The 16,115-nt window shown below is 33.7% G+C and overlaps 1 protein-coding gene across 1 annotated transcript; it reads left to right on the top strand.

Moving 5' to 3' along the window:
* Positions 1-11,344: 11,344 nt before the first annotated feature.
* Positions 11,345-13,570, top strand: LOC128984074 (uncharacterized). The gene has a single exon (XM_054403358.1). It carries the CDS (start codon positions 11,345-11,347, stop codon positions 13,568-13,570), a length of 2,226 nt encoding a protein of 741 aa, XP_054259333.1.
* The last annotated feature ends 2,545 nt before the right edge of the window (positions 13,571-16,115 follow it).

Raw genomic sequence — 16,115 nt, 5'->3', positions numbered from 1 at the left:
ATCAAAATGATGAACTTTATGATGTGATTAGCATAAGGATGGTACTAAATGTTCTTATTAAATTTACTAGCAACCAAAATGCAATTTAAAATAATCCTTTTCTGAAAAAAAAATTATCATTTTATATCAATCGTCGGGGAAGGTTTATTTGTCTACATCCTTGCGATGATTGATTCTGTATAAAACCTCGTGGAACTATTAAAATATTAGTATCGCTTATTTATAGTTTAAAATGATATAATAAACATTTTAACTCTAACAAGCGTTTAATTACGGATTATTATGCCTTAGTATCCAATTTAATGGTGGAACCAGACCAACTATTGCTCAACTTTTATATTAGTACTGTAGTATTTTTGAGGAAGATTAACTAATATGGTTTCACAAAAACCTCACTTTTCTACCTGAGACATTTTATAATGAAAATCAAATTAATTCTAATCAGTAGGTGATAAACTGTTAAACACTGGTACAGATAAAATGATATTTTAAATATCTAGATTACCATAAAAGTACCTTGTTCAACTTAGATCTTCGACCAAATCTAAACACATTAACTAATTGCTTTACTTAAATGAGTGGTTACTCGAAGGCCTAATACACAAAAACCATGTCCAAAACAAAAGGTAGGACAAAAACCATTTTAGTATCTCACTTTTAAAAAAGAGAGGCAATATGTAAGACAAAATAGGAAAATGGCTCTGTAATTTTTATGGATAAAGATTATATGTACACAGTTGCACTTTGCAAAGTTAATTTATATGACACATAATTGAAATACAACATAAGATATATATTTTTTAATTAAATATTATTCAATATGCAATGGTCAAATAAAGGAAAAAGGACAAAGAATTTGGTAAATTTATAGTCAGTAAGAAACCTATAGTGCTTTATAATGCTAAGAAACCATAAGAATTTTACAAATTTTTTTTAACGTTCCAATGTGTAAAATAGCCTCTCTTTATAAACAACATATTCTACGCATATCCAAACTGTACAAATCTATAAAATACAGAGTTAACATTAATATTTTTCTGTCACATTAAAGTCGTATTCCTAGGAAAATATTTAACGATTTTAACGGACTTGTTTATACCTCTGCAAACTGTACTGCAACTACTCCCGTAATTATTTCCAATGTCACGCACTACCATCCCATACATCATCAAATTATAGGTTGTCCAAATTGTTTATTTTTTTTAATACACCTTAGCATATTATTAGATGATTTCAGGCTATGTCACAGAATTGAAAGAAATCACTGTTTATGCACGCTTTGAATTTAAAAGTTTATTCTATCTTTTGTAGTTTGTGCCCTAACGTCCAATATTTTGTTAATTATTGTAAGATTGTATAAACTAACTGTTTTACCCGAAACCTTATGTCATCTTGCGTATCAGTCTTTTGTTTGTATATCGATGCTCACCTATTGGCACTGGAAAACATTATTATTTGTTATTTTTAATGCATACACGAAACAAATTTTATGCTATTTTAAAGAATAAATAGATCTTACTTAAGAAAACTTATTCTACTTTTTGCAAACTTGGCGGACAGAACACAAGCTTCAACCAAACCTAGGATAGAACGTTAAGTTTGATATGCATATGGGATTTTGCCTTACAGAAAATTATTGTAATTAGTATATCATATTTAACAAGATCATCATTTTGGTGTTTCGTTATGGTATCGACTAAACTGCAATATTGTAAGATTTAACATGGTAGTAACAACATTGACTCTTATATACTGAAGCAGACATTTATATGGACCAGCTGTCACCAATTATTTATTTAAAAGAACTGAGTTGTGTAATGTGTGTGCTAGTCGTACAACGCACTAGTGTCTAAAATTATATTTACAACTCTTTTATCCTGACTCGAATGATGGGTCATAACAGTTGCTATAGTTCACAATAAGTCGTTACACCAGGTTGACTTATAAAAAAAATCGTGTTTTTCGACACAATCCGTATTTATATCAGCACCATCTGTTGGTGGTTCACATTAACTATGACGATTTTGATTTGAAAACAAGCGACAGTTTTAACTTGGTAATGGAATGTCAAGTTGTATTAATAGTCAAAGGTAACATGTAGAAGGTGTCATTAATAAACACAATTCAGTGATGTCAACAGATCTGTTACTAAAGTTGAAAATTTGTCAAAACACAATTGCAATCAGTACAATTATGTTTATATATGTTCCAAAGTACCTGTATACATTACCAAACAAGCAAAATAGCAAGTCAAGTAAAAAATAAAAACAAAAAAAAAGGAATTTCAGTTCTGAAGCTATGATGTATGGGTGTAGATCATCTCTGTTCTTTATTATGCCACATGTATTATAAAGGTGGCAGTCTTTTGATACATTATACTCTCATGAATCAAACATTTAGTTATGTATTCACTGGAATATAATCAACTAGTCTATCATGTAACCAGAAAAGACGGTCGTCGGAGTTTTACATGTAAAAGATAAAGTAAAGTTAATATTCTTTCGTAAGGAATTTACCAATATTATAAACAGGCTTTTGAAATGTCAAACAGTTTCAAAAATATATAAATATTAGCTTTTGACTTTTTCCCCTTTTACATATTATTTATTACAAGCAGTTCCTCCAAAATTCAAGAAACTCAAATTCTATAATTCATTATTTTTAACAGAAATTTAAAGAGCACTAGTATCATAGTCTGTGTAAGTGCCCGAAACTTGATTAAAAATAAATTGTTCACCTTGTAGAATGTGGTAAATGTTTTTAGATACATTTATTGGCATAAAAGTGTCTTAACAAATCTATCAAATCAATCATAGATTTAACCACAACAATAGGCTAAAAGCCCCCCCAATAGAGGTGTATTTCATTAAACATGTTGATTTCATGTGGTGTTAGAAAATACCTCATAAAGATTAAAGGGGGAGGGTAGGTTTCACATCACTTATATGCATTGGGATGAGTTCAAATGATTAGTTGCACTTACAAAGTTTACTATTTAACAGCCTTTAAAATTTGGGTTAAGTCTTCTTCAAATTATTTGGTATGGTAGAATTTGACTTTGTAATGCCATTACATGTGATTCCAATAAAGTATAATAGAATTGTAATATACTTTATAATAAATTAAATAGGTTCCTTAATCCAACATTTGAAAATAATGTTCTATAACCTACCTATACGATTAGTACGTAGCTAGCTAAAAATGTAAATTAATATTGTAAAATAAATAAAAAAATGCTATAATTTAATTTAAGTTGATAACTTTAATTTTAGGGATGCATAATATGACTTATCTGGATTCAGAGTGCAAGGAAGTTTGTGAGATATTAAACCACTAACTCAGAAACTGTCAAGGATAAGCACTCGTTATGGATTCCTCCTTCATAAGATTAAAACTTGGAAACTAGAGTCAACATTAGTACTTTATTTTTGTCACTGTTTTACATAAGTATTAAAATATAAATAAACGGTATCAGCATTCTGACACATACTTTCTCCCATAAGTTTGTCAACAACCTTTATCATGTTTAAGCGGTGAGAGTAAATATACGGAAATGGGATTTGTAAGATTTTCTTCAGAATTTAAAGGACTATAACATACTAAATTTTTATCAAAATCGTTCGAGCCAATATTGGGAAAATATGATTTTCCGTTATATTATGGGATTTTTATGGGGAAATAACAAAATTTACAATAACTTTTGAACCGTAATTTTTACAGAGATGGGATTTGTACTATTTTGTTCAGAATATAAAGGACATACTAAATTTTTATCGAAATCGTTCAGGCCATTTTTGGGAAAATCTTTTTTTTCCGTCATTTTATGAGGTTTTATGGGAAAATACCCATTAAAAATAAAAATTTCTAAGAAATGAGAAAAACTATCAAAATTGTAAGGATCATAACATACTATGTTAAATAAAAACGGATTTTTTTGTCTAAAATTCTATTTTTCGTTATTTTATGGGATTTTTATGGGAAAATAACATAATTTACCATAACTTTTGAACCGTAATTTTTACAGAAATGGGATTTGTACCATTTTGTTCAGAATTTAAAGGGCTACAACATACTAAATTTTTATCAAAATCGTTCGGGCCATTTTTGAGAAAATCCGATTTTTCCGGTCTTTTATGGGTTTTTATGGGAAAATCCCCATTAAAAATCAAAATTTCTAAAAAATGAAAAAAACGCCTGGAGATACCATGGATTAAAACCTACATACCAAATTTCATCGAAATCGGACCACAGGTGTAGTCTCTAGCTCTGTACACATCCAGACACACAGACACACAGACACACACACACACACAGACATCACTTCGAAAACCATTTTTTTGGGTCCAGGGGGACCCAAAACGAATATATCCACTCAAAACTCAAACTCGAAAATTTTGACGAAAACAATACTTTCTCCATATACTATGGTATAGGGGGAGAAAGTAAAATGAGTTACAAACACAACCAATATAATAGATAATTGTAATTAGCCTTAGAGATTCGTTAACGCTATATCAGCCTTCCTTCAGTTTGACTAGTCTACTTAAGATAATAAAGGTTGGCCTCTATTTTAGCGATCCAGATTCAAATCCCAAACCTGGGATGAGTAACAACGCAACACCTAGATGTAGACCTAGTTTAAACCATAGGCATATCGAATAAACAATCGTATCTAATATACTTCTGAATGAGGTCACCTGCCTAATGGTTCATGTATACGAGGTATCTCTTAAACAGAAAATATAAAATATTTGTGTCAACGACCAAAGTAAAACAACTAAGTTTTACCATGTTAGGGGTCCGAGGTATTGTTGACTTAAAAGTATTAATTGCATCCTATGTATTTGCGTTATCATTGACGGTGCATACTCCTTGGTTAATGCAGTTGCCGAATTATAACTTGGTTTTCTCCGAGTACTAACATGTTTTCACACACAGTCCATACGTTATAGGCTTAATCCTATTCCAGTAAAAATCACATTTACATCGAAACTCGATTAAAACTCAGGAACATTGTAAACAAAATAAACATGTACTAAATATAAGATTAGTTTAAAAAATAATTAATGATAACATGCACTATCCCGAAACAAATACTTCTTAACTAGATTTTTATATTTATTTAATTGATCAACATTTTATAAATACAAATTTTAAGTAGTTATAGTGTCGTGTGGATTTTAAACTACTCATAATAATTTATTCCTGAAAATTAATAAAGTTTACAACTTTTTATTTTATATTGTTGGTTTGTAGGTTTTAGGATATTAAATGGTATTTCATTTTATTTTTATGTTTTGTCTAGATAAATTATTGATTTAAATTTTATAAGTGAACTTTTTATACAGCTTCTTACTAACAAACGAGATTTGCGAATTGGAATCCTGTTTTGAATCCTGATGAGCAGCGTATCTCATTTCAGCAGATGCTGAAACTCCATATTACATTTTCAGTTTGCATCACGTGTGCTGATAGAATATTTCTCTGCGTAGATGATGCTTTATGATTTGCTTGGCTCGTATGGTTTGGGGGAATATATTTTGAACCCCTTGATGCGTACAATATTGGATGTTTGTCATGGTTTTGTAACACACTTTACGCAGTTATTTGCATTAATCTTGTAGGTAAAAGAACAAAATTGTATCTAAGTCTGCCGATTAGTGGTCATCAAATGGTATAAGTTATATAAATTATAATACTAGTCTGATGCGTAAACCTTGATAAATGTATTATAAATTACATGTTATATTTAAGGAGACTTTCCATCTATACTTATAACATGCAAATACCACTGACTGACGGATGATAACTAAGTCAAACGCACGAATTATTTACTGTATCATTAGATTTAAGATCCAAGCAATTTTTTTGTCTATAGAGAACAAAATATAAGGTCTTACATGGTCAAATTTCACTGGAAATAGGATCCCCAACCTAAGTCCCCTTAAATTTTGAATTTCATAAGCCCCCATCTTATTGCGAACCAAACCTTATAGGGACCTTGCTAAATTTTTCGAATTTGATAATTCTAGGACGAATATATGGTGAATTATATAGTACAACGGAAGTTTTTGAAACCACTAAAACGTATATTGTGGACTAACGTTATTTTATTATATTTATGTTTTGTCAAAGTTGTTTAACATTTAAGATTTGTATATATAAAACTAATTGTTATATCTAATGAATTGAGTTGAAAGTAAGTATGTAGTTCATCGTTTCTAAATTGAAGGTCATAAATTGAGATTAATTAGCCCGGAATGGGCATTATACTCCGGACAATAATTTATGATGTTGGTCTTGCATATTATGGTTGTTCACAACCATTAAACTCCCGTAAACGAGTTAATATTCCCTCATAAATGCTTAATTTATCATAATAAAAATACAATTTATGATAAGAAATTAGATCCCCATTAGAATAAGGTTAGCCTATTCAAATATGTTTTAGTTAGCATTTTAAAATAAATTTCAGTAACGAACCCAAATTGGTCTAAAAAATACATTTACCAGACGGGTACTATCATCACCTGATTGAGATTTTACAGCTACAATATTTGTCATTAACGAGAATTCTAGAGGTAAATGGAATAATTTGACCAAAGACGTTGCGAGTAAACAAGCCTTGATATCGTATCTGCATTTGAAAAAATATCACAAAATAATGATCCTATTCATAAAAAAATTGTCACCATTTTCCAAAATGGCAGCAGTAGCGAAAATTTGACAACTACTGTGTATAATAAGAAAATTAACGAAGGTAAGAGGAAACTATGAAATTCAATGTAACAAATAAACTAAAATTATTGAAAGTAGTTGACGCAGTATTTGCGTCATGTTATTGGAGTTCACTGACATTTGTTCAAACAACGGTGGGTAACCAAGGGGCGTTTTATATCTATGTGGTACTTTCTCTTTTATCAACTGTTTGCTTGAGAATAAACAAACAGCATTGTTTAATAATCTTTCAAAGCACAGTTTCGAAGAAACGTCGAGTTGCTTTACAGGTGAAATAGTAACAGCCAGTTATTTAGCTCTATGAAGACTATAAATAGCCTAACAAATATAAATAAAAGACAAGAAATTGGGTTTTATTATTATTACAATGTTTTTCTTTGATATTAAAATGTCACTTTATTGGTTCACTAAGCAAATATAAGGTTGTACAAAAACTGAAGTCCTACAGTTTATATAGTTTATAAGTTAAAGCCTAAGGGTTTATATTTTTATAAAATTAGACCAACATGAGTAATTAATAAATAATGTATTGCATAGTATGTACTTTTAATATTTTATAATCTGATATAGTAAATTAACTTTGGCTAGTTAAATAAACATCTAAATTATGTACAAAAACACTTTGATTAGATGGACAGTGGTTTTCTATCAATAGCATTTCAGTAGGAAATAACTTTATTGTTTTAATAATCCTTGTAAATTATATAGTTATTTGTGTAACTAGTGGTGAAAGTGGCACTTTGCTGCACACGCGGCTCGTGCGGAATGATCTCGAGTGCAGCAAAGGCCTTTTTCACTCGTGTTACACATTATATTTTTCTTACAGTCACTATAAAGCATATAAATAATTAGTATTTCAAACACTATACAACACGGTTTTAGGTTCAGCTGGCAACACAAATGGTGCTCTAGCTCTAGAGAAAGTAGTGCCCGCGGTCCGTATCACTCCTTTACCTTTACCTTTACCTTCTTCTTCACCGCCACTCTCCTTAAGACAGGGGGTACGTCTTCTTCTTTGGGCAAGGCCCTAGGAAGTTTATTGTTGGTCAAAGTTTGACCTGGGTTCTTGGTTTGGTGTATGTGTGAGTCTATCTGTTTTTGTTGATGGTGTAAAATTCTTGTTTGGTGTAGCATGGATTTTGTGTGAGATGATTTGTTAGGGTTTGCTTGAATTTGGTTTTGTTAGGTTTTAGGGATTTGATGTTTTGGGGAAGGTGGTTATAGAATTTTGTGCCAGTATACAAGGGTTGGTCCTGTGCCTTCTTTAGTCTTTTGTAAGGGAGGTCTATATCTTCTTTCTTCCTTGTGTTGTGTTGATGAATTTCTGCTCTTGTCTTATTGTTCTATTGTATGGAGTATTGAATGGTGTCACAGATGTACATAACTACTATGTACTCCGCTACTACTATGTAACTGTATGTACTCCGCTATTTTTCCTCGGCAAGAAATGTGCTCCGCGTTTTGAAAATATAGTTCCGTATGTTTTTGTAATTTGAAGTGGTTTCCGCGCCTAAAAAAATTTTTTGAAGGTATTTTCTTGTTTATTAAGATCGTAGGAATGTTTTAAAAACGTTTAAAAGAAAAGTCCAGAAAGTTCAGAAATACCGAAACTATAAACACGAAATGACAGGTTAAATCGTAGTTATAATAGTCAATCAGCTGCTCATAGTAGGATTATCTTTAAGTGTTGCCAACCTATTTCTAAGCGTAAACGGATTACGTGCATAATAGAACCACGCTGTTTTGTGTTGTTCAGTTGGAATCCTGATGTGCGGCAAAGTATAAACCGTACGACAAAGTATAAACCGTACGGCAAAGTATAAATATGCAGGAATTAGCAGCTTTCTGTACTATAAACAGTACAAGGAAGCCAACTTTGTCGGGGGACTGTAGGAAACATAATATTACAGGAGGTATCACTAAATTAAAAATTGAATTCTTGTTATTACGCTACAAACTTTGCGTACCAGTCAATAAATTATATATTAATTTTAAACCATACAAGCCTAGATTTTTAACTATCCTAATTAAAAATGTGTAATCTAGAAGATCCATGAACTGTATTTTCTAAAACATTTGCAATATCCATTATTTTGAAGAAATTGGCAAGTTGGTGAAATAAAAGTTAAATAATAAGCAAAAAACATTTAACTGTTGACAATAATTTCCAGGTAGCTACTTCGCCTTCTTAAAAAAAAACAAAATACAGTTGCAAAATCCTAACCAAAAAGCAAATTAGACTCGTAATTAAGTTTGTAAGTTTACTCTTCATACATATGTGTTAAGAATCAATTTTTTATTTATTTATGGAGTTAGGCCTACCATCGCTTTTGACGGCATACAGACGAAGCAGGCTTTCACACACTGACCGGCGCCGGCGTCACGACCAGACGCACACTACCGTTCGTCCATTCAAATAATAAAACATTTAAATGATCTGCCAATCTACTGTCCCTACCGCTCTAGGAGGACTATCTTAGGTCCTTGGTGTGCCATTTGTGTCTGCTTGAGACATCCCTTAACACATGCAAGGGACCCAAGACTTTTGTAGGTATTAGTAGCATCATGAATCCCTATGTTTGATTTTAATGTTTGCCCGCATTCCAAAGTTTAATTTGATAAAACACTAAAATCAAACAAGTTAACAAATCTGTCAAATTCAGGGAAATTATTGCTCACGGCTGATTATTGTTTTTGTGTGCTTAAGGTTATATAGGTTACGGTTACACAACTCGTTTAACGAGCTAGATTGCCATTTTAAAGTCATAGTTTAATACCTTACATTTGCACTTGTGTACTTAAAACAATGCCATATAAACCCAGTGACAATCTAGTAGGTATCATGGTACAACTTCGCTTAAAAGAAAACACGTTTTGGCGTTGCTGAAATAAAGATAATTTTAGCCATCGATTGTTTTATCAGTTTATTTTTGACATATACAATTTCCAGCTTGAAGTATAACGACTAAAATAGTCAATTTTATTACAACACTGTTTGTAAAAAAATATTAAAGACAGACAAGACTTTTAGACTTGACAAAAAATAGATGTGTATATTTGTTGGACATTATATACAATCATAATAATAATTAAACATGTGTTAGTTCAATTAAAATAAAGAAGGCAGGCATAAATTAAACATATTAAAGAACACTAATCAATGAGTCAATATGAAACATATTACATGTTTTCCCCTCCAACGGTAAGGACTGCAACTTTAGTCAGAGGCCGGCGATAAGTTCCTTTTGATGTTGTTATGTCTACTATTCGTACTTGGCCATCATGACCTGGGTAGACAGCCGAGATTCGGCCAAGGGGCCAAGTATTTCTTGGACAGTTTTCCTCAATTATTATTACAAGATCGTCAATCTTTGGTGGGTCCAATTTCTTGTGCCATTTGCACCGTCTTGAAAGGCATGGAAGGTACTCATGCACCCATCTCTTCCAGAAGCTGTCTAGGAGTGATCTAACACGAGCTAATTGTCGTTTACACAGTTGGTCTTCGTTTAGGTTGATTTTGTAAGCTTCTCTTAGAAAATGGTTTGGTGTGATTGGTTCGGGGTCATTGGGATCCAGAGAAACGTGTGAGTGGGCGAGAATTTATTATAAATTCAACGCGAACCATGAATGTCTGAAGCTCTTCGTCTTTTGGGTACTGGCAGCGCATAACACTCCTTAATGCGGTCTTTACAGACCTAACAAGTCTTTCCCAGCAGCTTCCCATATGTGGTGCTCGCGGGCAAATGAAATTCCACTCGCAGAGATGGAAAATGATTGTCGAAAAGAAACTATGTTTCTTCTGCTTTCGACGTCACCAGCTCCAAAAATGTAAAGTAAAAAAGGTTTGTGGGATAAATGGGTGCAGGTTGTTTCACCATCGTCTCCTCCATACTGACAAAATTGAGAGGTTTCCCAAACAGGACAGCGAACCGCAAAATAAAGAAATTATTAGCAGTCATGTTGTTAATAACCGTGTTCTACTAAGAGTATGTCCAGTGACATTATATGGCCGAAGTTGTCAGATCGACACTTACGCACTCTTAGATGACGGGTCAACAGTATCTTTGTTGGATTCAGCTACAGCCGATAAATTAGGCGTCAACGGTAGTATTGAACCCCTCACGACATGCTGGTCCAATGCAACCCAACATTTCGACCCAACATCCATGACTGTGAAAGTTAAAATTAAAGGGTTATATGAGGACGAAGTATTTACATTAAACAATGTACGAACCCAGTCACCATTGGACTTACCAAAACAAATGGTGGATACTGTCAAACTGAAAAAGAAGTGGTCTCACTTACGGTCAATTGTTCAACCTTTACCGTCAGCAAATTTGAAACCTACAATACTTATAGGTCAAGACAACTGTGACCTTATTCTAGCAAGGAAAATAATTGAAGGTCCTCCCAACTCTCCAGTCTTGTCTTGGAGCCGTTTAGGCTGGACATTGCACGGTAAATGTCATGAACACATTGGGCGAGTAGATAGTCAATTCACTTTAACGTCTTTTGAAAGTGAAAAACTTCATGATATTATTTAAGAGGAGCTATGTCCATTTTTGATCCATTGGGATTAGTTGTACCTACTACTATAAAAGGGAGAATGCTTGTTCAGGACATTTGGCGAACAAACATAACGTGGGACGAAGTTCTTTCGATAGAACTTAGTAAAAAATGGCAAGACTGGTTACAAGAAGTAAAATGTCTGCAGAGCTTCACCATACCTCGATGCTATTTTAACGTCAAAACAATTGAAGAAGTTGAACTCCATACGTTTGTTGATGCTAGTGAAGAGGCCTATGCAGCAGTTTCATATCTACGCCTTGGATGTGCCAGAGGTACTTACAAGACCATGCTTGTTATGGCACGTGCCAACGTAGCACCACTCAAACAAACAACCATTCCCCGACTAGAACTCCAAGCTGCTGTTCTTGGATGCAGAATAGCTTGTAGCATCATAAAAGACATTGACTTAACTATTTCTCGTCAGATATTTTGGTCAGATTCTGTAACAGTTTTGCACTGGCTGAAATCCGACCCTAGACAATTCAAACAGTATGTTTCCAATAGAATTGGAGAAATTCAAGATTTGTTTAAACCTGAAGAATGGAGATGGGTTCCATCAAAACAGAATCCGGCAGATGTTGCAACTAGAAGTAACAAAAAGTTTACATCAGCCATGCATTCTGAATGGATTCACGGACCCTCATTTCTAATGCGAGAATCTAGTGACTGGCCAATACAACCGTCCAAACCGTACAAAGTCAAGGAAAATGAAGAAAGAAAGAAGAAATTCGTCGGAGTTGTGAACAGTGATGAAACCCCTCCTCTTCTGACAGTTGAAAACTTTTCTTCTTGGGAAAAAGTGACACGTGTATTAGCATGGGTACACAGATTTGTTAGCATGCTAAGGTCCCATACTACCACCACCACCAAAAAGAAACTGAAAACGGTCAACGTAGATTTTGGAAATATACCAGAACTTCAACCAGAGGAAATTCAAAAAGCTGAACAGAACTTGATATCAATGTCTCAAAAGGCAAGCTTCAATGAAGAAAAGAATTTACTGCTGAATAGCAAACCGCTACCAAAGTCCAGTAGAATATTCTCTTTAAATCCCTTCATTGATCAGTCTCTAATAAGAATGTCGAGTAGAATACATAGTTCACCAGAAATAAGCGAAGAACAAAAGCATCCTATCATTTTATACGGCAAAAGTCATACGGCTAAACTAATCGTAAAAATGTTTCACGAGAAATGTTTCCATCAGGGCATCGAGACTGTTATCAATATGACTAGACAACACTTCTGGATCTTAAACGTACGATCAGTCGCCAAGAAAGTTCAAAGGAGCTGCATGAGGTGTAGCATAGACAATGCCAAACCTTATCCTCCTCAGATGGCTGCACTACCACAGTTAAGGACCTCAAAAGTGCAACATCCATTCTTCTACACTGGAGTGGATTATTTCGGACCTATCGAAGTTACTGTTGGCCGCAGACATGAAAAAAGATATGGTGTGCTATTTACCTGTTTATCCACTCGAGCAATTCACATCGAAACGGCTCATTCTCTTAACACAGAGAGTTGTATAATGGCGATTCAACGATTCATCAGCCGAAGACCAGTTCCCTCAGAACTATATTCCGACAATGGCACAAACTTTGTAGCTGCAGATAGGGAACTTAGAAACGCTGTAAAGTCACTCAAACATGAAAAGATCCAAAAAGACGTGGTGAACTACGGGATAAAGTGGAATTTCATTTGCCCGCGAGCACCACATATGGGAGGCTGCTGGGAAAGACTTGTTAGGTCTGTAAAGACCGCATTAAGGAGTGTTATGCGCTGCCAGTACCCAAAAGACGAAGAGCTTCAGACTTTCATGGTTCGCGTTGAATTTATAATAAATTCTCGCCCACTCACTCATGTTTCTCTGGATCCCAATGACCCCGAACCAATCACACCAAACCATTTTCTAAGAGAAGCTTACAAAATCAACCTAAACGAAGACCAACTGTGTAAACGACAATTAGCTCGTGTTAAATTACTCCTAGACGGCTTCTGGAAGAGATGGGTGCACGAGTACCTTCCATGCCTTTCAAGACGGTGCAAATGGCACAAGAAATTGGACCCACCAAAGATTGACGATCTTGCAATAATAATTGAGGAAAACTGCCCAAGAAATACTTGGCCCCTTGGCCGAATCTCGGCTGTCTACCCAGGTCATGATGGCCAAGTACGAATAGTAGACATAACAACATCAAAAGGAACTTATCGCCGGCCTCTGACTAAAGTTGCAGTCCTTACCGTTGGAGGGGAAAACATGTAATATATTTCATATTGACTCATTGATTAGTGTTCTTTAATATGTTTAATTTATGCCTGCCTTCTTTATTTTAATTGAACTAACACATGTTTAATTATTATTATGATTGTAAAATAATGTCCAACAAATACACACATCTATTTTTTGTCAAGTCTAAAAGTCTTGTCTGTCTTTAATATTTCGTTCACTTTCGTGGCTGTCGAGACAAAACATACAGTTAAACTGTTTGTCTTCGGTAGAACTGGTATAAACCGGCTTTATGTCAGTTTTCTTCTGCCAGAGTTTCTCTTCTGTAGGACGAAAGTAAATACTCAGGATTGAGCATTGTTTTTCCAACCAAGTGGAAAACTCCTTCAAGTCGGGACTGCTTAGAGCATTATTACTTACATGTTCAGCCCACCTGTATTTTAAACTATAGGGAAGTTTGTTGAGACATTCATTTAGTAAGTAAGGATTTAATACATAATTTTCTAGATGTAATGACTCTGCTGTAGCAGTAAAATTCAAAATATTTGTCGAAAACTCAACAAGACTTGTAGTGTCGTCTTCCTTGATAGAAGGTAGCCTACGAGTTTTTTTTAACATTGACTCCAAAATGAGTTCTGGTCTACCAAAACGCATCTGTAAGGTCTTGATAATTGACTTAAGATTTTGACTTGAGACAAAAAGAGGCTTAACCATTCTAAATGCTTCTCCCTCTAGGCAATTCCTTACTCTTATGAGGTTGTCATCCTCACTAAAAAGATATTTCATACGCCGAAAAAAATATCAGGCTTGCCACTGAAGCTTGGAAGTTTTTGACGAAATGAAACAGGCTGTATAGCTTTTTGGAAGGTATCCGCAAGCTTTTGCACGGCTGAGGTCATGATGGCTGATGAGGACTTAAGAACTGTCGGTTCTTTTTCATTCAACCACCTTTCAACCTTGCTTTGCGGTTCTTCCTCATCATCAAGATTTATGCTAAGTCCTACCTTGGTTTCAGATCGATTATTAGGGCGGCTTGACTGTTGACTGCCACACACTGAAGCAGGCTCAAGCTCAGCTCTCGCTGTCAGCAGTTGCTTCTGTCGTTCTAGTTCTCTAGCTTCCATTCGTCGTTGTCGCTCCATTTCTTCAACTTGTCGTTGTCGTTGTCGCTCCATTTCTTCAACTTGTCATTGTCGCTCCATTTCTCTTTCCTCATGGGCTCTTTCCAATTTCTGTATTTCTTCCAGCTTCTTCAACTCCACTTCCATTAATCGTCGTCTACTAGAAGAAGTACTAGATTTGGCAGATACTGATGGTTGGTCATTACTTGGCTTTGGATTAACAGTTTTGTCGTTGTTATTCCCAATTGCTGGAGTATATCTGTCTGGAGGGTGTCTTTCCCTCTCTGACCTCCTTATTGACATGATAAAGTCGGGTTTCGGCACCAAATGTAAAAAAATACTGTTACATTATATTATTTTATCGTCTACGGTTTACAAAATAATCAAAGTTTAGTAGTAATTTAGCAGTTAGTATGTAACAGATAGCAAGTAAAACACCTACATCAATTAACGTAGTTATATTGTTTAACAACGCCCATTTACTGGTCTCAGCCCCTAGCATGCGGTCAATACACTGCTATGTTTGTTCCTATCGTCATTAAGCTCGTTATTTGCTCAATATTGCGGCTGACTGATACATATATATTGCAGTGTTTATTTTACATTTTATTATTAGTATGGCAACTATATCGTTCTGGATAATGTTCAAGGCACATGTTATTGTAAACCTTTTTTAAGTTTAGGTTGAAATATTATGTAGTAAAAACTAATTTATAAAAAATTAAACAAAATATGTATATGCTTAGATTAATTTTATAGAGAAGTTATTAAGTGATTGCATATTTCCATTCTGATTAAAATTGTTTGCTGTATACTGGCTTTATAAATTCAATCTGTATTGATATTTAAGAGGTTTCGTTTTAATCTCCTACTAATATAATAAATAAATTGGTCCATATAAATATGTCTATATCCTTTAGCAATACATTAGTCACAATGAAAACGAAATTTACTAAAATGTACTGAACTTCTTGTTTTAGTAAACTTTATGGATAGACTAAGATTGTTCTGCACTGAATTATTATTTTTGTAACCCATATCTAGATGAAAAGCGCAAAAAACATGTAATAATATAAATTTTTACTTTCAAAGTTAGTCTAAGTGTCCTTTGACAAACTTAGCCACTTTAGATTAAAACATTATTTGATCCATGTTAAAACACCTACTTGCAATGCTAATTTATTAGGGTAGAGGGTACTGTATTAGGGTTCTAGTGTCAATACATGTTAATAACAATACATATGTGTTAATCAACAAAAGCATATTTTTATATAACATTTTAGGTTTGTTGTAACAATATAATTTTCATTGAGGTTGGAAAATTAACATCGTCGACCCTTTTTCTACTCTTTTGTGTTCTTTATTTTATATTCACATTTCCTTTTTCGTCTTAACTGCAAACATTAAGCATGTTACGATTAGTAAAACATATTGTATTATAATAAGTATAAGTATGCAAT

This window comes from Macrosteles quadrilineatus, unplaced genomic scaffold, assembly GCF_028750875.1.
Source record: "Macrosteles quadrilineatus isolate MER2022 unplaced genomic scaffold, UCM_ALF_1.0 Scaffold_2__2_contigs__length_208266976, whole genome shotgun sequence".
Taxonomy (NCBI): Eukaryota; Metazoa; Arthropoda; class Insecta; order Hemiptera; family Cicadellidae; genus Macrosteles; species Macrosteles quadrilineatus.
Note: the sequence above shows the minus strand (reverse complement) of the source record. Positions and strands in the feature narration are given on the sequence as shown.

Bases quoted from the DNA above. Each gene is read 5' to 3' on its own strand.
- LOC128984074 (XM_054403358.1), top strand. From the start codon at position 11,345: ATGCTTGTTCAGGACATTTGGCGAACAAACATAACGTGGGACGAAGTT.